The sequence below is a fragment of the Cetorhinus maximus genome, chromosome 10, assembly GCF_964194155.1.
Source record: "Cetorhinus maximus chromosome 10, sCetMax3.hap1.1, whole genome shotgun sequence".
In the NCBI taxonomy this organism is placed as follows: domain Eukaryota; kingdom Metazoa; phylum Chordata; class Chondrichthyes; order Lamniformes; family Cetorhinidae; genus Cetorhinus; species Cetorhinus maximus.
In genome coordinates, this window is record NC_135888.1 from 30,395,513 (window position 1) to 30,417,704 (window position 22,192).

The 22,192-nt window shown below is 40.7% G+C and overlaps 1 protein-coding gene across 1 annotated transcript in view; it reads left to right on the top strand.

Annotated features, from left to right (window-relative positions):
- cacna1ba (calcium channel, voltage-dependent, N type, alpha 1B subunit, a) overlaps positions 1–22,192 on the top strand; it is a 721,116-nt gene that overhangs the window by 439,876 nt on the left and 259,048 nt on the right. The window contains exon 9 of the mRNA XM_078550316.1: positions 10,888–10,991. Coding sequence (XP_078406442.1) covers positions 10,888–10,991 — 104 coding nt within the window. The remainder of the gene's footprint in view (positions 1–10,887; positions 10,992–22,192) is intronic.

Below are 22,192 nucleotides of genomic sequence, written 5' to 3' on the forward strand. Positions count from 1 at the left end.
CATATTTTGCTTAGCAAATTGAAGCTGCAGCACATGAATAGTGTCAGGCCAAGAAGGCATGAAGAAGAAAATGTCTTTAAATTTTTTTCTCTCCCATATTCTCTTGTTTAAATTCTATATTGTTAAAAAAATGGACAAAGGCTAACTCATCAACCTCCTGGACTGTGACACACCTTGCATTTTATGAACATTCCAGCCAAGCCAACACAAAGGACTAGTAGATGAGAGATCTGCACTAGCCAGCTCTGGTCAAAGGCAGAGCTATTTGTGACTCTTCATCTCCAATGTTGTGCTAATGGTTCCACAGTTATCTGCTCAAAATACAATGGGTTTTAATGAGGGTCCTTAAAGTACATAATTAGCTGAATGGCACAACCTGAAACCATCCTGTCACATGACCGAGACTTGAGCTGTTTGAATTGCTTTAGTTATACAGCTTTTGGATTCTGTCTTCAGTTACGGTTTAACCTCAGAAAAGAAAACCAGACTGTAAGCCAGCAGCCTGCCTTTGACCTCCATCTCTCTCAAAGTCAGATCTCCAGAAAGAATCCTGTATTTTGCCTACAGAGTGAACTAATTCCCAGAATACAAGAATACTTTGCTGCATCTTCAACCACTTCATCCGAGTTCCTAAGACAAAGACCAGGAATTCTACTAGAAAAAGCCACCTGAAAGAACCTTCATTGGACATTGGCTTACTGGCTTCTACTCACGTGAATTAATGCCAATACCTTTTTGATTTTTTTTAAGTAAATCACAATTTGTAACTTCTTTCCCTTTCTTTCTCTGCCTTCCTACCATGTATGCTCATGAGTGAATGTGTGTTGCAATCCATCCCTCGAGTTTTGAATGTGTAAATAAATCTTAGTGTTGTTTTACCTTAAAGAATTGCTGTGTGGTAATTTTTGACATTTGACCTCATAAACCACGGTGTGGGAAACACACGATGGCCCATTCTGACAAGGGACAGGATACTAAGGGAAACAAATTAAACCAGAAATTTAAAAACTACTGCTGTCACGGGCAGAAGATCGGAACAGTAATAATAATTCAATTCGCCTAGTCCTCTTGCCCATAACAATAACCTCATAACTGCAAGAACTCAGCAATTAGAATGAAAAAGAAAGCTTGCATAAACCCAGCGCATTTGATTTGTCTCTGCTAGACCAAGGCAACTTCAGATGATAGGTAGAAAAGGAATATTTTAATGCTGATGTGTTCCAGTTGGTCCTGATAGAATATTAGTCTCACAATACAAAATGACAGTCAAACTTTTCTCTACACCTTAGAATAGAGAAACTTAAGGGGAGATTTGATAGAGGTGGTCAACATTGTAAAGGGTCTTAATAGGGTAAATGGACGGTAACCAGAGGACGCAGACTTGGCAAAATATCCAGAGTAGAAATGAGAAGATATTTTCTGGGAAAAGGGAAAGGGAATGGGACGAATTGGATAGCGATTTCAAAACGGTATAGATACGATGGCCTAATTGGCCTCCATCTGAACTGTATGATTCTATTAAAAAAAACTATGAAGGAAAACAAAATCCCTGTTGTTAAACTTGTGAAAAAAAAGCAGCTTGTTTGATGTAGAAGGCATCAGGCTTGTTCCCTCTTGCTGCAGCACTTCATAACCTACTTAATGAAAAAGGATCAGTTTGTATGAGATGAGTGGGACACACTTGACAACTGATTGGCATAACAACTTGAGAATCCTAATTCTAGCTGAAGGCTGAGATGATGGATCTGAGACATGCAACAATTTGAAGATACAAGTCCTTTGAATAGACAGAGTGTCAGTAAAACTTTCTAATTCACCATCTGCAAGCCCAGTAAATCTGTTGTAAAATGACTGCAACATCCAATAAGCAACCAACTCGGGATATTGATATGGGAAGGATCTCCTGAAATACAAAGTTTATGGAATAACCAGGCCTCTTAACAGTGCAGGAAAGCATTTAATGATCTTTTTAGGAATAAGGACTAACACTCCCCTACCAGGTAAGGTGACTATTACAATGCAGCAAATTCCCTTATATAGATATAAGAGTACAGGGATTAAAAGGAACAGCACTTCCACTCGAAGCTGCAAGGGGCAACAGTCACATATGTTTCTTATAACTTCATCAATCTCAGAAATTACTTGTAAATGTAATGTGGGATTAAAGCACAAGGACTGCCTGAAAGTGAAAAAAAATGCCTTCATTCCACGGGCATCAAAACTGTATTAACTTTCAAGGGAAAGAGTAACTCTAAGAATCAAACTATTTACAGAGAATATTCACCACCGATGTGCCAAATCCCTGCCCTGAACAGGGCTTTGGCCCCTCAATGCAGTGACTCACCAGGCTTGTTCTGTTGCCCAGCTCCTGGCTGCAGTCCTGCTTTCTATTCCTCTTCACAAGGCTTCTGGTGCATCCTTCTCCAGCCCACACTCCTGGCTCAGGCCCCACCTCCAGCTTTCTTCAGCCCGCACTCAGCTTCTTCAGGACTTCGGCTCCTGTTCCAAGGTGAGCCCCAAAGCCGGCATGGATCCCCCTACCTGGCATCCTCCCAGGCTGAAGACCCCTGCTGGACAGGACCTAGTGCCCCGCAATAAATGCCCGCAGTGGGCAGGCCTGATCTCCGGCCCCACTCTGTAGTCAGAAGTTGAGACGCTGTGAGCCCGCTCGCCTCTCCCGCTACATAAAAACCCTCAAAAAAGCTTTGGAGACAAACTTACCTTGACCCCACTATGACAACAATTCAGGGATGAAAGTTTACATCTTTAGAAAAAACTATAGAAGTTCAAACAATGAAGAAGTAATTTTGACATTTGCCAATAATGTAAACCAGAAGATATTGGATCAGCTGCCCATAAAACATCTTCCTCAAATTTGATTTCCATTGATGTTAATGGAAAAGCAAATCAGGAGAGATATACAACAGGTAGCTGATCTGATATCACCCTTTTTACACAATCCCCCAAAGTCAGAATTACTCCCTAAGTGGCTACAATTTAAAGCCATTAATTCAGAAATCCTGAAGAAGGCTGAGGCAGCTACAGGTCCAAGCACTAAATTGGTTTTCACCAATTAGGTCCTCACTCTCTTCAGAACCAGAATATTGTGTGTAGTTGAGAGAGGAGGATACAAACCTGTAATAGTGAAAGCTTCCACTGGGGGATGCATTTTTTATTACCCATTGTGTTTATCTAGGTCATTATTTTGCCATTAAAAAAAGAAACAACCATTAACACCAGAAGCGAATGGAACCAAAGATAGCAGAGGAGAGAGGGGAAAGGGAGCTTGGATTAAGATTGGAATCACCAACAATGGGAAGTCATTTGGTGCAAAGGCTAAGGGAGGATATATGCTTTATATTTCTCTAAGCCAGAAAGACAGCTACTTTGGGCAGAAGCATGTGTACAGGAATTTATAAATAAAAGCCATAAATAAAAACAGTTGTAGTGGCTTGGGCGTGAAGTACATTCCAACTATAATATTTGTTTTCAGTTTGACCGAACCTGCAGATGTGAAGGGTTGCATAGCAAGTATATTTTTTTCTATTTTAGCTATTTGACTTTAAGCATTTCACACAGCAAATTGTTTACACACAACGTAAAAGGCTGAATGTATTTGTGATCTGAGGATGTGATGATATTTTAAACATTCCCTCAATCACTACAGTCTCGTCTGCAGAAATTGCAAGCTAATGTCAACTCAAGACTTTCAACTGATATATCTCAGACAAATGCAATGTTCAGGGAGCAACACAATTAGATATGTGTTTCAACTGCCAGTTGGTTCTGCAGACCAATGGGAAATGTAGGCGTGAAAGCTGCTTTCATACAGTACAGAGTAAGTGGGTTGATGACACGATATGCATGGCTGCATAGTTTTGCAAATTATGTTGTTGGTACTGATTGACAATCTTTGGCTTTAGACGTGTTTCATCCTAGAGAGCTCCATGTCCTGAATAAGCTGCAGCATCAATCAAAAACAAAAGGCCAATGAATCGTCTTTAACAGTGTTGAGAATTGATTTCTCATTAACATCATATTTCAAGTTCTGCAACCCATTCTAGGTTGTTGGCAAAGTATTCTGTAGTAACATAGTACTGTTTAGTTATTGCAAAGCTTAAAACTAAGACTGCACAATTTGAAGTCTTATTTAAGCTTATGAAAGTACATGTTGTAGTTGGCCTTTTTGTACCATTTGCCTATGGGAATCACTTAATCCCTAAAAATCAATAGTTGTGAAATATGCCTTGCCATTGCTTACATTAAAATACCACATCAGAACAGATTTTCTTACAGTTTAAAATGGTATAGATCTCATAAAGTAGCTTTGATTTAATCATATATTTAAAATTCAGGCCTAGTAATTTGCCCATATGGTGCCAGTATTTTGAGTGCTGGATAGTCTCATAAGTTCCAATATTGCTCAGAGGAAATGTGCGTTCATCACAAGCCAGACATGGCACTGGTAAACATACCCAAATGAGAGGCCTAATGCCTCTGCAAGATTGGTTTGTCTTAAGGTAGCCAGTGCTGTCTATGTTCAGGAAAACCAGGTCTACTTTAGAGTCTAATAGATGGTGCTTAAAGGGACCCATAATGAACATACATCCCTCAATTTGGAGCTGGGAGGAGTAGGATTGCCCTCTGAACAGCCCATTCAAAGACCACAGGCCGCCTTGTGGTACCCATCCCCCAGCACCCCCACCCCACCTCCAGCAATTACAAGGTAATAAGGCCATTTTTGATGTGGCTTGAGACCACAAAAATTAACGAGCCCCATAATTGAACTCGGTAAAAAACATCAAAAAATGATGAGCTAATATGACCAGAGAAAGGTAGGCTGGATTGTAACATTGAGAATGATTTTCTGAAAACCTTCCACAAAAGATTTTTAAAATTCATTCATAGGATGTGGGCATGGTTGGCTGGGCCAGCATTTATTGCCCATCCCCAGTTGCCCTTGAGAAGGTGGTGGTGAGCTGCCTTCTTGAACCGCTGCAGTCCATGTGGTGTAGGTACACCCACAGTACTGTTAGGGAGGGAGTTCCAGGATTTTGATCCAGTGACAGTGAAGGAGCGGCGATATATTTCCAAGTCAGGATGGTGAGTGGCTTGCAGAGGAACTTCCAGGCGATGGTGTTCCCATGTATTTGCTGCCCTTGTTCTTCTAGATGGTAGCAGCCGTGGGTTTGGAAGGTGCTATCTAAGGAGCCTTGGGGAGTTCCTGCAGTGCATCTTGTAGATAGGTGGTACACATTGATGCTACTGTGCGTCGCCAGTAGTGGATGTTTGTGGAAGGGATGCCAATCAAGTGGGCTGCTTTGTCCTGAATGGTCAAGCTTCGTGAGTGTTGTTGGAGCTGCACTCATCCAGGCAAGTTGATGGTATTCCATCCCAATCCTGACTTGTGCCTTGTAGATAGTGGACAGGCTTTGGGGAGTCAGGAAGTGAGTCACATGCCACACGATTCCTAGCCTCTGACCTGCTCTAGTAGCCACAGTTTTTATATGGCTAGTCCAGTTCAGTTTCTGATTTATTGAGATCACAGCATTGTTTTAGATATTTTAAGAAATATTAACATGAATGCTTGACATAAATGTCACTGAATTTATAAAGTAGGAATTTAATCAGGCGAAATGGAGCTTAAAGGATTTTTAAAGGAATGTTCTGGGCAGTCAATCTGTCATCAAAGATTTGACTAAAAAAAGCCCCAATTTAGAATTAATGGGCGGAATCATCCCAGATTTGCGCTAAATGTGGTAGCAGGCTAGTAAAACGATGTTTATCTGCCGGCTGCAATGGCAGCTTCTCACGCTGTATCGACTCAAACCCACGGTATTAATTATGCATTCCCCGGAAACATGCCATTTTCATGGCAGGTGGGCTCTGATTTGCCTGCCATGCCATCATCGCGGCGTTTCATTACACCAGGCCCAACATTTAAAGTACAGCCGTGCGCACACCTCTCAGTGCTTCTAGGCCAGGACTGCTTCAAATAAGACATGACCCCAAAAGGCAAGAAGACTGCAGCCCCCAGGATTAGTGACGCATCCCTTGAGTGCCTTTTAGATGCTGTGGAGGCCCGCCGTGATGTCCTCTACCCCCGCTCTGGCTGCAAGAGGGGCAGCAACATTACCACTCCGACTTGGTAGGCGATGACAGTAGTGATCAGTGCCAATGCTGCACAGAAGAGGTTGGCCATCCAATGCAAATAGAGGATGAATGATCTCATCTGTGCCGCCAGGGTAAGGCAACCATCACATCACTCAACTCACACACTCAAGTCTATCACACATTCACTGGCAGCTCAAGGGACATCACCACCCATTCTCACACACATACCCTCACATCTCCATCTGGCCTCATCTGCTCTGGAGACTGCTTCCTCAGCCTCACCATCTTGAGGCCATTTGCACAGATCAAGTTGCGTCTCCACACAAACCCTGGGATAGTCCCCTGCCTCTATAAGCCCTCACACTGCAGCCTCTTCCTTTGCCTGTGGCCACTTCCCCCCCTTCCCCAAACAAGCCCTAGCCCTGCAGCCATACAAAGCCACCCCTGCTTTTTGGCTGGTCTGGTAGGTAGAGACCTGCCCGTGAGCCCTCCTAAAAGTGCAGTGTTACTGTCTGCGAAGCCTGATGCTGATGACTGCTAGTGCTGCCCAAAGCAAGATAGACAAACAAGCCAGGTGCACGTCATTTATGTTGCTTATGATTGCACGCCAATGTGGACGAACGATCCAGTGTGGCAGGATGACTCCAGTGGGCTGGCCTTACAATGATATGCAGATGTATTACAATGAGGTTCCCGACATCCGATGGCGGGAAACGTGGCCCGCCATCGACGGACTGGGTGGACTATTGCAAACTGGTTTCACAACGTCGCAAAACCGATTTTTGGCCTCCTGCCATATTGTCTGCTCATGCCACCGAGCACGCCTAATGTCAGTGGGCATGGATGATTCTGCCCAATGTCTTATTTCAGAACACCTTTTGGTGTGATTGTTCTCCAGTCAAGGCTGCCGACTTTGTTGCATTTCCTAGATATTGCAGCATTGATTTGCTTCAGGTCCCCATGCCTCATGTCTGCTGTCTACTGTTTTTTGAAGGAGTAGTTGGGGACACCAGGAGCTGTGTTCAATTAACAGAACCTCATGCTTTAGCTACTTGATAAGGAAATATGACAAAGATGTCTAGCTATCTTTTGATTAACTTCCTTTAAAGATGGATTTTTTCCTTGCTTATAATGGTTGCCACAAATGTGACACTCATTATTTTCAATCCTCTATAAGTGCTGACATTGGAAGCTCAGAAAAGGAATCAGACAAGTATGTACAGGAATTCCAGGACAAAATACACATGAAGACATTGATGGGATAGCGATGCGCTCATGCAATAATAGAAGTGTGTACTGTTTGACTAAATTCAGGATAACTGTGATGATTGAAGGTCAAGTTTATTAATTCATTCATGGGATGTGAGTATTGCTGGCAAGGCCAGCATTTGTTGCCCATCCCTAATTGCCCTTGAGAAGGAGTTTTTGAGCATCACATTGCTGCCCACAGTACTTTGAAGGCCCAAATTGAAGATTTTATACAAAAATATACTTTTCGTTTAAATTTTGAAGAGACACTATCTTCACACAAAGCATTGAATTAATGAAAATGTACTGAACAGTGATATAAGTGATATCAGAACAACTCATTGCAGTATTAAAAATACCTTTGTAACATTTGGGTGTGAAATTTCATGATGGAAACAATCCCTCCCCCATTTAAGCTTTTTCCAAATTTCAAATATTTTACTTGCTCATCTGAACTATACTATCTGGACAATCTCCAGTTACTGAATGGTTCAATCCATTTTTTAACTTCAGCATTATTGTGGTACGATCAGTGTATCTATCTGTCAAGTTCAGGCATCCACAGTTGAAATTAGTTCTATCCTTCAACTGATCAGCTCTGAGTTGAAATATGTTTCAATATTATAAGGTGGTCCCTTGCCAATAGTACTGAATCGTTAAACTGCTTTACTGATTGTGGGTATATTCATAAAACCTTATATTAACAAATACAAATTATGACTATTATTACAGGAAGATTCAAATGTTGCAATTCTGTCAAGACATGGTTTGCAGAGTATGTGCTGTAGTATATATTTTACAATACTTATGAATAATTGCACGGAGGTTCATACCTGACAATACAGTTCTGTTTATTAGGATGGTGGGTAGTTGGGCATTGGGCCAGAATCTACTGTAACTGATGGTGTTGAGGTTTGCAGAGGTATTGACCTATGGGTGCTTTATGCTCCCTTATTACAGTATGTATTGGTCACGTGTAAGCCTATGCAGCAATTTGTTGACAGTTTTCTTTTGATTGAGGGGGCCATTTTTTCCCCTTTATTCTTTCATGAGATGTGGGTGTTGCTGGCAAGGCCAGCATTTGTTGCCCATCCTAGATTGCCCTTGAGACGTTGCTAGGCCGTTTCAGAGGGCAGTTAAGAGTCAACCACAATGCAATGGGCCTGGAGTCACATGTAGGCCAGACCAGGTAAGGATGACAGATTTCCTATACTAAGGACATTAGTGAAGCAGATGGGTTTTTATGACAATCAATGATAGCTTCATGGTTACCATTTCTGAATTGAGTTTTCAATTCCGGATTATATTAATTGAATTTAAATTCTACCAGCTACTGCAGTAGGATTTGAACTTGTGCCCCTGGGCATTAGCCTGAGCCTCTAGATTATTAGTCTAGTGACATTACCACTATGCCGCCATCTCCCCATCATGGCAACATCAGTCCTGTTCTTGGCATGCTCACACCCGTACACACATTCTCCTGCAGGAAAGATAGAAATGGGAAGTGAAAACTTGGCTGAATATTAATTTTCTTTTGCTTCCAAGAATTGCTGAGGCCATTTGTCACAGCTATTGATGCTCTTGCTAAGATTAGCTACCTCACTAAAGACTGTGGATAAAATCTGCATCTGTGTGGTTTAGTTTCACACTGGTTGGCTTATTTAACAGCTGAGCTATCAAGGAAGCTGTGGATCTTTAGTTTAAATCCATTTTTCCAGAGTTTGAATGTTAAGTTCCTTTGTCTTAAGCATATGGACTGGAGCACAAAATGCTGTAGATTGACAAATATAGTACTCAGGTACCAAGAAAACTGCCGTCTACCTAATTGTATTCATGAAAGCAGAACTTGATCGAGAGATATTTTAGCACAATGGGCCTCAACATAAGAGGTTTCTGTAGGCCCTTGGGTCACATTAAATGAGACAGTTGAAATGATGCAGTCAAGGTTCAGCATAATAAGTATTACCTTGATGCTGATTCCCATCTTTATAAATGATAATGAGTCATGTTAAGTTGTTCTGTTATAGAAAGGTATTCCCATCGTCAATTGAGAAGCTAATTGTCTCATGTCTAAGGTGGCACTTATTTGGAATCATTTAATGATCCTGAATAAATACAACTTTGGGAAATTTCTATAGATGAGAAAATTGCTTTAAAGCTGACTTGTATTAGCTATAGATGTTTGTTACCACCCGACTTATAGAAAAGGACGCAGTATAAAAATCACTGATATGAGGAGTTGTGATTATAACATCCTTCTTTGAATTTTCTATTTATTTTTTTATGTGATTATGACATAATTGGAAGAACTGACTTGGAAGACTAATTAAGCACGAAGGTGCAAGAGGATCTAAAGTGCTATCACTGTACAATGGGCTCATAACTCAAGGTCTTCAGTGATTGTAAAACTCCAAATGCATTTGATCCAACAGCTGTATTATGACTAGTTTTGTACCACACCAACACCAAATGCACATTATAGTTCAGGCGTCAGTAGTTGGTGCCCTTTATGAGGTTATTTGGGTTGTACATTAGCTGCATTTTATTTGGAATTTGTGTAACGTTGCCTTTTAAAACTTGAGACACAAATGAGAAGAGCTATTAGGTTAATATGCTTTATGCTGCAGTAGTGAAGGTGGGTTCAGTAACTGCCACCATCTTCTTGCCGTACTTTCACAGATATTTCAAATTACCTTATTATAATTGGGACTCTAGTGCAACTCCAGAGTATCATCACATCCTATTGATTGTTTTACCATTGATGTTATTAGCAGAGTCTTCAGCTTGCCTTCAGTTTAATTCACACCTTTATATAATTGTTATTGCATGAGTAGTAACACATCAGGCAACATAAAGAGGAACAAACAGCAAGGGTGTTGAAAATCTAGCTGGATGCTAGATTGGGGGATGTTGACTGCTTTTATACCAGCAATTAGTTGTGTTAGATTCCTGAGTTTTGGCATCTGTGAGCCAGCTCCCAGCATTTAGACTACTAAATCCAGTTCCTTTATTTAGGTGGTAAAATTGGAGATGAACAAAAAGTTGGGTCAATAAAGTCTCTTGTTGAGATAAAGGAGTCAAGGGTGACGGTGTGGATAATACATTTGAATCCTCTGCTGGATCTTTTTAGGTGAATTGAAGGCTGTGCCATGAATGCCAGCCTGCTGGAATCTGCTCTTAACAAACATCCAAATAGAGCTGTTTTTAGGATAATAGAGCCTTGAGTTAGTTGGGCCAGAAGGCCTTTTGTCATATTACTGGAATAAGTGCCAATATTTTCTGATATTGCAAACAATAAATGTGCTGCATTTAAAATGTGCAATAATAGCAGTGTCCAATAAATAAGGCATATATAGTTAAAGTCAACAAACTAAGAACATTTTAGTACAGATTCAATGTTCTTAAGATTGCAGCTTCTTCAGTTCTGCTTCATGTAATTTTGTAACTAAAATGAGCTGACTATACAGATGTGTTTGCCTGTTCTCACATTTCACTGGAGTCCTGTCTTTGCTATTTATTTAACAGGCAAATGATGCCTCGGGGAATGCCTGGAATTGGTTGTATTTCATCCCTCTGATCATCATTGGATCTTTCTTCATGCTCAACCTTGTTTTGGGGGTGTTGTCAGGGTAAGTGAATGGAAATTTCTAATTCACCAATTAGTATATCTTAGAACCTAGCAAATACAGGGATGTGACAGGAGCCTCTTGATGGTAGAATAATCATTGCTAAATAAAAATCAATTTTGTGTTGATCTGCTGTCTGTCAGCAATGCCTTCCCACAGCACTGAGAAAGGTGAAGCAGCAGCAGAAGATGTACTGTGATCAATCTTATCAGGGACACTATACTGATGAGTTGGCATTTGGATGGAAGATTGCTTGTTCAGGTGTCACACACTGTTTGAAATGCTGTTACTATTGAGATATTTGCATTAAAAAAGCACAAAACACCTTGCAGGGCGTTACTTTCTGCAATTTTCAGAGTAATTTGCAGCAGTGAAATTAAACACTCAGCTTTCTGTACACGTAAGAGGTTTCCAGACCCACACAGTGTAGAAATATTTCAGCCTTCTCTCCATTTTAGTTTATTTTCTTGCAGAGGTTGTTTTTATTTTTTTTTAAGGAGAAAGCTGATGAGGAGCCAAAGCTCGATCCCAGACATTACTAAAGTTAAAAGGAGTGGAGGATAAATCAGGAAGTGGTCATTAACTTATGGTAAGCTTGGGTTTTAAAAGCCTGAAAGCTGTGAAAAGATGGAAAAGCTAATTAATGGCTGAGTAATGGATATCTGAGACGGAGTTTCTTTAACACCATCTCCCAAACTTGCACCTTTCGCCACCTAGAAGGGTTGCAGGTACATGGGAACTCCATCAACTCCAAGTTCCCATCCAAGTCACACTTGGACATAGATCACCATTCCTTCATCATTGTTGGGTGAAAATACTGGAACTCCCTGCCTAATTGCTCTTGGGAGTACCTTCATCACACAGGTTCAAGAAGATAGGTCACCATCACCTTTTCAAGGACTGCTCGGGATGGGCTACAAATCCTAGCCTTGTTAGTTGGCACCCACATTTTGCGACCCAAAAATGTATTTTAAAATGTCTGAGTAGAGGTTAAAAAGACAAATTCTTGCTTATGGAAATTTGAAATTATAACAATCACAGCAGGGGAAACACTGGATAACAATTCAGTCTACATTAGATTTAATAACCTCTGGGTACATTTTACACAATATAGGGAACCACAAAAGCCTCACATTTGAGATCGATTTTCCATTCCTACCAGACAATGTTCTCCATTGGGCAAAGGACGTTGTAAATAAAAATCTCGTAGTCTGTAAGTGACTTATTTTAGCCATCAAACAAAAGTTACACCTGCAGAAGAATTACATAGAGTATCCTTATAATAACTATGTAAAATATATCAAACATCAGTAGGAGTGCAGCCTGTGTGAAAAAAATAAAATAAAACGTCCACAAAGTCAGATCATTACTGAACAGTAATAATAGTTAGACATAAAATCTGTATGATTTAATAGTTCATCCACTGGGTCAACACTTATATCTGATATTGGACTTTGTTAAGCCATTGTAAGTAAAGCTAATGTGGAAATTATATTCATTTTGCATGGCTTATTATTCCAGTAATACCAAAGAAGGATTCTCCTAGGGTGCAAGGATTATAGAACTTCTACAAAATGGTTACCTTCTGTGAAAGCTCTCACAGATGCCATTAGATGTATATTATTATTACATTTCCATAATGATTCTGCCAAATACCCTTTCATTATTTCTAGTCAAACATCGGGAGTCCTTTGTAGCACCAGCTAGAGACTATTATACACAGTGCACCACATGAAATTGTATTAGGACTATGTTAATTTAACATCTGATGAGAAAAAATTATATGCTGAAGAACTGCCCTGGAAAGAGAAGGCGTTAGCCTTTCATCAAGCCTTCAAAAACCAGAACAAAGCATCTCAGATTGATAGAAAGTCTGAAGAAATGGCCCCACCTTTCTCTCACTGTTCTTGTACAGTGATTCTCTGGATGAATAGTTCTGTACAAAGTTGAACAAACATAGAAATTTCTATCATTAGGACCTGGAGCGTACTGATGTTCTATTACCCTGTCCTGTTATCCTTCACTTTGATGGTTACCAGTTCATGTACAAAATAGTAGATTCCCATTCTCACGAAACCTCACATAGAACATTTCAACTTCTGGAATTTTGTGAGGTGGAACAAAGGGGAAAAGTCACTTTTGGGAGCAGGTTTTGAATTTAGATCATAGTTTGTACATCATTCCAAATTTATCATATTTTAATTAACTGGGAATCAAGTATTTTCTATCTATCAACATCCCCCTAATAAGATATATCTTGAGTTCTGCAGTAATAAAAGAATGAGGAACTTCATTACACAATGTCGTGGCCTGTTAAGCAACAAGTACAACTGACACCGACCACGCTTACCACAGGCTGCGCCTATTTTGTGCAAATGATGTTTGCCAGTAATATGAGAGTCAGTTATAAAACCTTTGTTATAACATAGTCGACGTGCTGGTTATTTTGAGCAGTTCCAAAGGTTCTTCACTTATGTGTACCTTGTTATTTCCCTGCATTTGCGAAATTGGCCTTTTGTTTTAGTTGCTGAATTCATCAAAGGCATTAAATTACAATGGTGAAGAGGAAGAGAGAAACGCACAGCCAAAACTAGCCTTGAGCTCATAGGCTGATGTTTAATCGTTAATAGCTGAGTTTTGATTGATTCTAGCCTGCAGAGAAGATCTTAGCTAGTTTCAGTTTGGAACAATGAAACGAAGCTTAATGCTGAGATCAAAATGAATAGATTTGATCCAATATGGCTGAACTGGCCACTTTTTATAGTGGGCAAATTGTGTTAACAGCAACACATTCTCTTTAGATGGTGGGAATTGTATTAGCAGCAATGATCAAAAGGTTGGTCATAGAGGTGGGCTTTAATGAGTTTTTAAAGAAGGAGGAGAGGTAGCTTGGATTTTCACAGAGTGGAATATAGTTGACTGAAAGCATTGCTGCCAAAGGTTGGGCAACGGGAGAGGATTTGCACAAGAGGAAGAGGGTGTGGGGGAGCATATTTGTGCTAGAGGAGGTTACAGAGTTAGAATCATATGGCACAGAAAGAGGCCATTCTGCCTATCATGCTTGTAAAGGCCAATGGAAGTGCTATTAGCCTCATTCCCCTTAGAGAGGCAAGGCCTTGGAATGATTTAGGTACAAAATTAATAAAGTTTAAATTGACTTGATTATCAAGAGAAACTAATGGTTTGCTAGAAACTTGAAGCATGGACAACAGGAGATCTATTCTTTCCCACCTTCCTCACAACAGACACCAGACCTACCCTCTCCTGGGACTCAAGCACAGACACTGAGCTTGTAGATACTGATGGGCCTGCTTCTATACAATGGGTAAACTGGCATTGAATCAACATTGTTCTTGATTCCTCCATGCTGCCATTGAGTTGACAAAAAAAATTGTACACAATTGTCTAAGTTGCAGGTGCTCCCTACACTGTGGGAGGAAATGTGAACTGAAAGATGTGACCAGTAGCAAATTATTTTAAAACAAGGAGGCCAGAAATGAATCGCAAATTACTTGAGAATGTTGTTGCTTAAAGTTAAAGGTGGTATTCTGGGTTTATCTGGTTAATCTCAGCATTGAAATCAAATTCTTCCCTGTCTGGTGAAGTATGGATTAAAAATATGATTTGATGGTATTTTACATGATTTGGAGTAGACAGTCAGACAAGAGCTATTTAATCATTTGCTTGAAAGTTGACAGATTTCCTAAATGTTTTTATAAATTTTGCTATTTGTGATGGTTAATGCTCAGTCCATGGTGCAGAACCTATCTATTGTGTCACATTCTCTATTAGAAGACAGTTGCTGTGTGATAATTTCCCCAGTGCTTTAGTTCCTCTATCTCTTGCGTTAATTTACATCGAAGTGAGGATTAGATTCTGTCTCATGCTGTGACCTGTTCACTAAGTGTTTTCTACTTTTTACATACTGAGTATGGCCTACAGGATTATCAGTAATGCAGTGATGTCACTACCTATACATGGGATTTGGAAAGCCACTTTAAACAATAAATTTGTTCATTCACTCCTTTGGCCATTTGGGATTAGAACTACTTCACAGTCTTACTGCAATACTAGTATCATTTGTTCAGTGTCCTGATTCCTTGTGTGACAGAAGAGATAGTGAAAGATTATGCTCTATCAATCACCTCCTGAAGTGGCTCTGTGAAGTGGCTGCTCCCAGTTTCACTGCTTTAGACATTGCCTCATATATGATGCAGAATGGGTCCTACCAGATCAACTCTAAGGGAGAACACTTTCTCCAATAGCCGGGGAAGGTCTTTACAGGATGACTGATGCTGAAAATTATTTTGTTTGTTTGTGCAGAGGAAATTGACAGCTTTTCAACCCACTTGTGGCTATGTTTTTTGATCATTCCTGTCTGCAAGGTGATGGTGTTTGTGCTGTCATTAGAGGCACGACTTGAAACCACATTTTTGGCAGTGCAGTTGCCAGCCATAACAGATGCCATTTTGTTGGTAGTACTGAATTTGAATATTGCTGTAAAGAGAGACATGTTGCTGAAGCTCTTTGTCTTGCACTCATCAGGACAAACACAAGAATGCCAAATTTCAAATGATCACAATTTATGTTACAGGAGAAAAGGGTGCTGATTGGTTAGCAAGTGGACTCTGATTGGGCGAGACATTGCCATGGAGAAAGCAAAGGGGAATTATAGGCTCCCCAAGCTCCTGGGTAAATCAAAAAGGTGCAAGGATTGAACATATTCATTTTGTTTGCAGAGAACAGATCTCTGCATATGAATGTATATTGCTTATAGCAAAGATAAATGAGCCACATTACGAGCTTGACTGATTATCTTAAATTGGTTGTTAGTGTAGCTATTTGCACACTTGGGATTGTTCAGCAAGTGCTGACCAATAGTGAAATCACATCTAACAGTAGAGTTTTGTCCTGGGTTTTGGAAGTGCAGGCTGGCTGAGTATAGTCTTTACTCTGCCTATTAAGAGCAACCAAAGGAACACACTGTTTGAACAAGCCTTGCAGCTTTTTTGAATTACCTGGGAGCTTGGCAAGCCTGTAGTTCCCCATTGCTTTCTCCATGGCAATGTGTCACCCAATCAGAGTCGACTTGCCAACCAATCAGCACTCTTTTCTCCTTTTGTATAATTTGCTGTGATCACTTGAAATTTGGCATTCTTGCATTTGTCCTGATGAGTGCAAGACACAAAGCTTCAGCAACATGTTTCTCTTTTCAGCTAGATGTCATTTTTTTCAAATCTACACTTTGTTACTAACTTTGGAGATCTCATCAGTGGCAAACTACATATCTAAATTGGCTATTAAACATTAAGTTACCTCACTGTTTGCACCACTGATGTAACTCTTGAGAAAAGCCTAAAGCCTTGTGAGGATAGTAATTTCTAGGTCCGGATTAATGCTCTTAAATCCCCAATATCTCAACCTACATATCCTCACTCTGTGATTGGCACCTTGTAGAACTTCCAAAATTCTATTCACTCATAAAACAGGAGCAGGAATGCTTCTTCCTGTTGCCCCTGGTGTGCACAGTTCTCAGGCTCAGCAAAGAGGAAATGGGGGGGTGGACATGCACTATGTGATCCCTGTTACCCCAGCAATATCTGGAACTTCCTTCAGGAACTCCAATCTGATGCAGCCGGGCCTCTGGAGTTTTGGGGAGGTGAGATGTAATGTCCTTGTTGCCTCGCCTTACATTTCTCTGAATTTCCACACCTTTCTCCCCTCAATGCCTTAGGACATTTTAGCGATTGCTCTCCAGCAACCAGAAGGCTACAATGCTGGTAGCTGGAAATGTAGCTCAAAAAGCAAAGAAGCATTCAGCTACACAATTGTTTACACACACCCTTCACCACCACCTCCACCCCCCCACTCCCCCCCAATCCCACACACATAATTCCAGCACAAACCCTGCTAGGATGCAGACCTGATCTGGGCCATGTAAATGGCCATGGGCCAGACAAATCATGGGCACCTTCCCCCTTATGGTTGCATCTTTTGCTTGTTGGTCACCGTGCGAGAAGCAATGAAAGGAAAATTAGCCATGAAATGTGTGATAATATCTGAGAACCACCCTACATTTTCAGATTTAATGCCAAATTGGAGAGGAACATACTGACTCAAAAGCATGAAAAAGAACTATAAACATATGTCAAGGCAGCAAAATGTCAATAAGAGTTAGCTACTAACATTGATTTTTTTTACCTTGTTTTGTCATATGTTTTCATGTGTTTTTCAAGAATGTCGGGAAAGGAAACTCCAATAAGCCTCGTAATGAGAGCTAATCAATGTTCATCTTATTAAACTGCCAACACTTTATTAAAAATTTACAAGGTTTCAATATGACAATCTGAAAGTGCAATGTAAAACAACTATTCAAAAGTCTCCCCAGATGCACTGAGTGCTTAGGCTGTGAATAGTAGGAATATTGGAGGTTCTGTGACTCAGTGGGTAGCGCCGCTGTCTCTGAGGCAGAAGCTCTGAGGCCAACTCCCACTCCTGCAATTGTTGGCCACAGAAAGAGCATTTCTGATGTGGTCAAACAGGTTGGTAAATCAACCTGCTAATCCTTCCAACACACCCATTGCAGGCAGAGTGGGAGAGATTCCTTGTCAGCAATGCTTGATGTGGAGTAGTGCCACTCAAGTTATAACACTTGTCTTCTCTCTGAAACAGAGGGAGATGCCTATGGTCCATTGCGGACTGCGGCTAATTATGGACAAAATAAGTAGTACGAATGGCCTACATCAAACTATTTGTCCTTCCTGGATCAGTTAGTAAATGAGCTGCTCTGTATGGAACTGAATCACATAAACTAAGAATGGCGCAGTTTATTCTGAGTTATATAGTCTCAGCTGGACTGGAAGTTGGGGATGCTACAATAGACCTCTAACTGGGCTAACAAAGGGGAAAATTGGTACCCAGGAATTCTGCTCTTGACTGTTGTGAAGTGATTCCTGCTGAAAACTCGAGCAAGGAGCACAGAAATGGAACTCAGCTGTAAGATTCCCTATGGTCAAATAGACTGACAATAATCACTGTGTCGACTTTCACATGGACCGTGTCTAAGAGCAAGGTTCTGGAGAGTTACCAGCTTCCATGAAATCGGCCTGAATATAAAACAGCACCTTCAGGAAAAGAGAGAAGAAAATGGTGAAGCTGTAAGCAGGAGAATATGTTTGTTTATCAGCTTCAGGCAGTTTTCTATATTTTATTCTCAGTTTAGTATTACAGGAACAATGTATTTTTCATTTGCAAACAAACATTTTTCTTTGATCATGTTATGGAACCTTTCTCCATTTAGAAACCTTTACTATTTGGCAATGCAGCATTATATCACCTTAATGTAGTAAGATACAGCAGATGATCAGATACTACCTGACTTATTGGCCCATAAGTGCTCATGTTAAGCATTTAAGCAAGTGTGACGTAATCGAATTTCTAGGCCCGAAGTTTCAAATCAGCAGCAGGTGAACTAGACACCATTTCCTGATCTCAATTCACACCTGACTCACAATCCAAATCCCAGATGCTAGTGTACGTTATTTATTTATTTGTAAATTTTTATTTTTAAATGTTTCTCAGGATATGGATGTTGCTGGCAAGTCCATACCTATTTGCCATTGGGAAGGTGGTGATGAGCCGCCTTCTTGAACCGCTGCAGTCCATATGATGAAGGTACTGTTTTGTAAGGAAAGATTTCCAGGATTTTGACCCAGTGACGAGGAAGGAATGGAGATATATGTCCCAAATCAGGATAATGTGTGATTTGGGTGTGATGGTGTTTCCACACATCTGCTGTCCTTGACCTTCACCAGCTAAGAAGTACTCGTGTTTTGGAGGTGCTGCTGGAGAAATCTTGGCCAGTTGCTGTAGTGCATCCTGTAGATAGTACACGTTGCTGACATGGTGTGCTGGAATGGATGTTTAAAGTAGTGGATGGACTATTTTGTCCTGGATGGTACTGAGCTTCCTGAGTGTTGCTGCAGCTGCACCTATCTAGACAAGATGTAGTATTATTATTTTTAATTGTGCAGCCTGCCAACATGAAGCAGCAACTGCTTTACATCCATCTGCATACATTCTTTACAATATTGAGCTTGTACTAAACACTGGACCTCAACATAAGCGTGATAATGATGAGAACAACTAACCTGAATTTAACATAGCATCACACCTGACCTAAATATTTTTTTATGAAACCTGATTGTCAACAAGAAGACCATTGATCCATAAACATGCCAGCAGATTTTGAACAGAGCTCACTGTTGAGTTAATCCCCTAATATTTTCACACCTGTTTAACACCATTACTACAACCATCTGCTTCTCACTTCTGTTGTTACCATGCCAGCAGTATTTGCAGAAGGGTGTGAGCTGGAAATCATAGTTATATTGTCAACTCCTGTTCCTATAAAGAAGAGATCGGCGAAGCCCCAAGTACGAGTTCTCAAATGCCAGCTCCTTGGGGGGCTTTTACATTGCATCTTTCAGACAAAGGAATATTTTGTGCATCAGTTTCCCCTTCTTAATTTTTCAGGCGGGTGCAAGACATATTGAGAAGTTGGATATGTTAAAGTTGACTCTCCTGGTTAAAATTGGCTCTCTCCTACTGTTTAATGGATTGATTTTGACTCTCTCGTGCTGCATAATGGGTTAATGTTGACTCCTTCCTGACATTGGATGTGTTAATGTTGACTATGTTCTGGTGTTGGATGGTTAATGTTGACTATCTCCTGGTGTTGGATGGTTAATGTTGACTATCTCCTGGTGTTGGACGGGTTACTGTTGACTATCTCCTGGTAGTGGATGGTTAATGTTGACTATCTCCTGGTGTTGGATGGTTAACGTTGACTACCTCCTGGTGTTGGATTGGTTACTGTTGACTATCTCCTGGTAGTGGATGGGTTACTGTTGACTATCTCCTGGTAGTGGATGGTGACTATGTCCTGGTGTTGGATGGGTTAGTGTTGACTATCTCCTGGTGTTGAATGGTTAATGTTGACTATCTCCTGCTGTTGGATGGGTTAATGTTCACTTGCTCCTGATGTTGGAGGGAGACCACCTCCATCCCTTAATTGTGTTTCGGGCTCAGTGGGGAGCATATATGCCACCTGGAAAATTCCAGTAAGCATGTGAAGAGTGGCCTAAATGGGCCCTTTAATTGGCCTACAGGTTGCCCACTGCTTGCGGACAAGTAGCCATTACCCTGCCCCATTCCTCCAGGAATGAAAATGGCCTGGAGGTGGGACCATGTAGAGCTGCACTACTGGTGGGGAAAATTGCGTGTGGGTCCACCTGTAGTCCCACCTCTGTGGCCATTTAAAAATTTGGCCCCTCATGCTCCCTCAACTAGTTACTTAACCAACAGCACATTTAAACCACATATACACTGTGGCTTGCAGCTGACAGAAGGAGGCCTGCATGCCTGTCATCAGTTATTAAGAGATAAACCACCTTGCCTGTAATAAGCACTACATTTACTTAAAGGAGCTGAGGCCAGCTGTTTCCAGTTGTTGAAATTTAGTGTTCATATATAAGGCCTTCCGTGACTCTTTAAAACTGAAATTATCACCTGGCCAATAAAAGAAAAATAAAAATAAATGACCAAATGAGAAACAACACCAGCAACAATGTTATACAGAAGGGGGAAAAAAAATAGTGAGAACAATTTAAAAGTGAAATAATGGCTCGTGACAATCGAAAATGAAGGAAGAGTGGATAAGCAAGGAATAATATTTTACAGATTAGCAGCTGTCACATATACTGCACCATGAATACAGCCACACCATTTCTACATCAGAATCCAGGTAATACAAATATTTTTCACAGCTTTAATCAAAAGAATACTGCATGTTTCCCATTGCTGTGTGGTTCAGTTTATGCATCGATCTCCACTTTAGGGACTTCGTTGCTTCAAATCATCAAAGCTTTATTTTTCATCACAAGCTGACTGAAAGCAAGCTTGTGCTCGTTTGACAGCAGAACAGGGCTCCCTTGCTTATGGCTGTATCATGATATCATGTCAGGTACTCTGCAGACTACACTGTGTGCTCTGAATGTCAATTTCTCTTTTATTGTGGGTTATTTCTCAACCTGGTACTACACTCCTCCAAGATTCAGGTGCTATCCGATACAACATTGGGTTGTGGGCTTGTATTCCTGACTACTGAAGGCCTAGCGTGCTGTACAGAGAAGTGCGGTACCTGTCAAACAATTTTAGTTTGCACAATAATAAAACTATTGTAATTCAGCCATGAAGTAGATGAAAGGTGGTACTTTGAGGGCATAAATAAGAGACATGGGGTTAAAACCAACAAAGTTCCAGTGAGATTAGGGAAATGCTTTCCTTTTTACACAGGAGAGCACATGTAGAATCGATTTTGTTTAAAAAAAATCATTACTGAAGAGCTATGACTAGTAGTTTGGTCTCAGTAGAGATGAATGTGTTACTGGGCTAGGAATTAGACAGTGGATTGCCTGTGGTGTTGTTCTTAACTAATTAAATCAACATATCATAGCTGATTGCCCTGAGTGCCCAGGTGACCTCATTGCTTCTGCCATCCAATAAATAAATAGAAAGATTCTGCATTTGAATCTTGCCTGGACCAAGGTAACTTATCTTAACCAAGGCAGTAGTTGGGATGACCCCTGAGAATGGGCTAAGAAAGAAATGTCAGACAGTGTTTCTGCTACACACACTGCCTCCTCCCCCTCCCACCAGTGAACATACATACCATACATACAAACATACAAATTAGGAGCAGGAGTAGGCCTTTTGTCCCCTTGAGCTTGCTCTGCTGTTTGATGTGGCCTCAACTCTACTTTCCTGCCAACTCCCTATATTCTTTGACGCTCTTAAGAACCTATCTAACTCAGCCTTAAAAATATTTAATGACATTGCCTCCACTGCTCTCTGGGGAAGAGAATTCCACAGACTAATGACCCTCTGAGAGAAAAAAATTCCCCTCATCTCCATCTTAATAGGAGACCCCTTATTTTTAAACTGTACTCCCTAGTTCTAGTCTCTCCCATAAGGGGAAACATCCTCTCAGCATTCACCCTGTCAACTCCCTGTCAGGATCTTAAATGTTTCAATAAGATCACCTCTCACTCTTCTAAATCCGAAAGGATACTGGCCAAAACTGTCCAACCTTACCTCATAAGATAGCCCCTGGATCCCAGGAATCAGTGAAAGTGATCATCTGT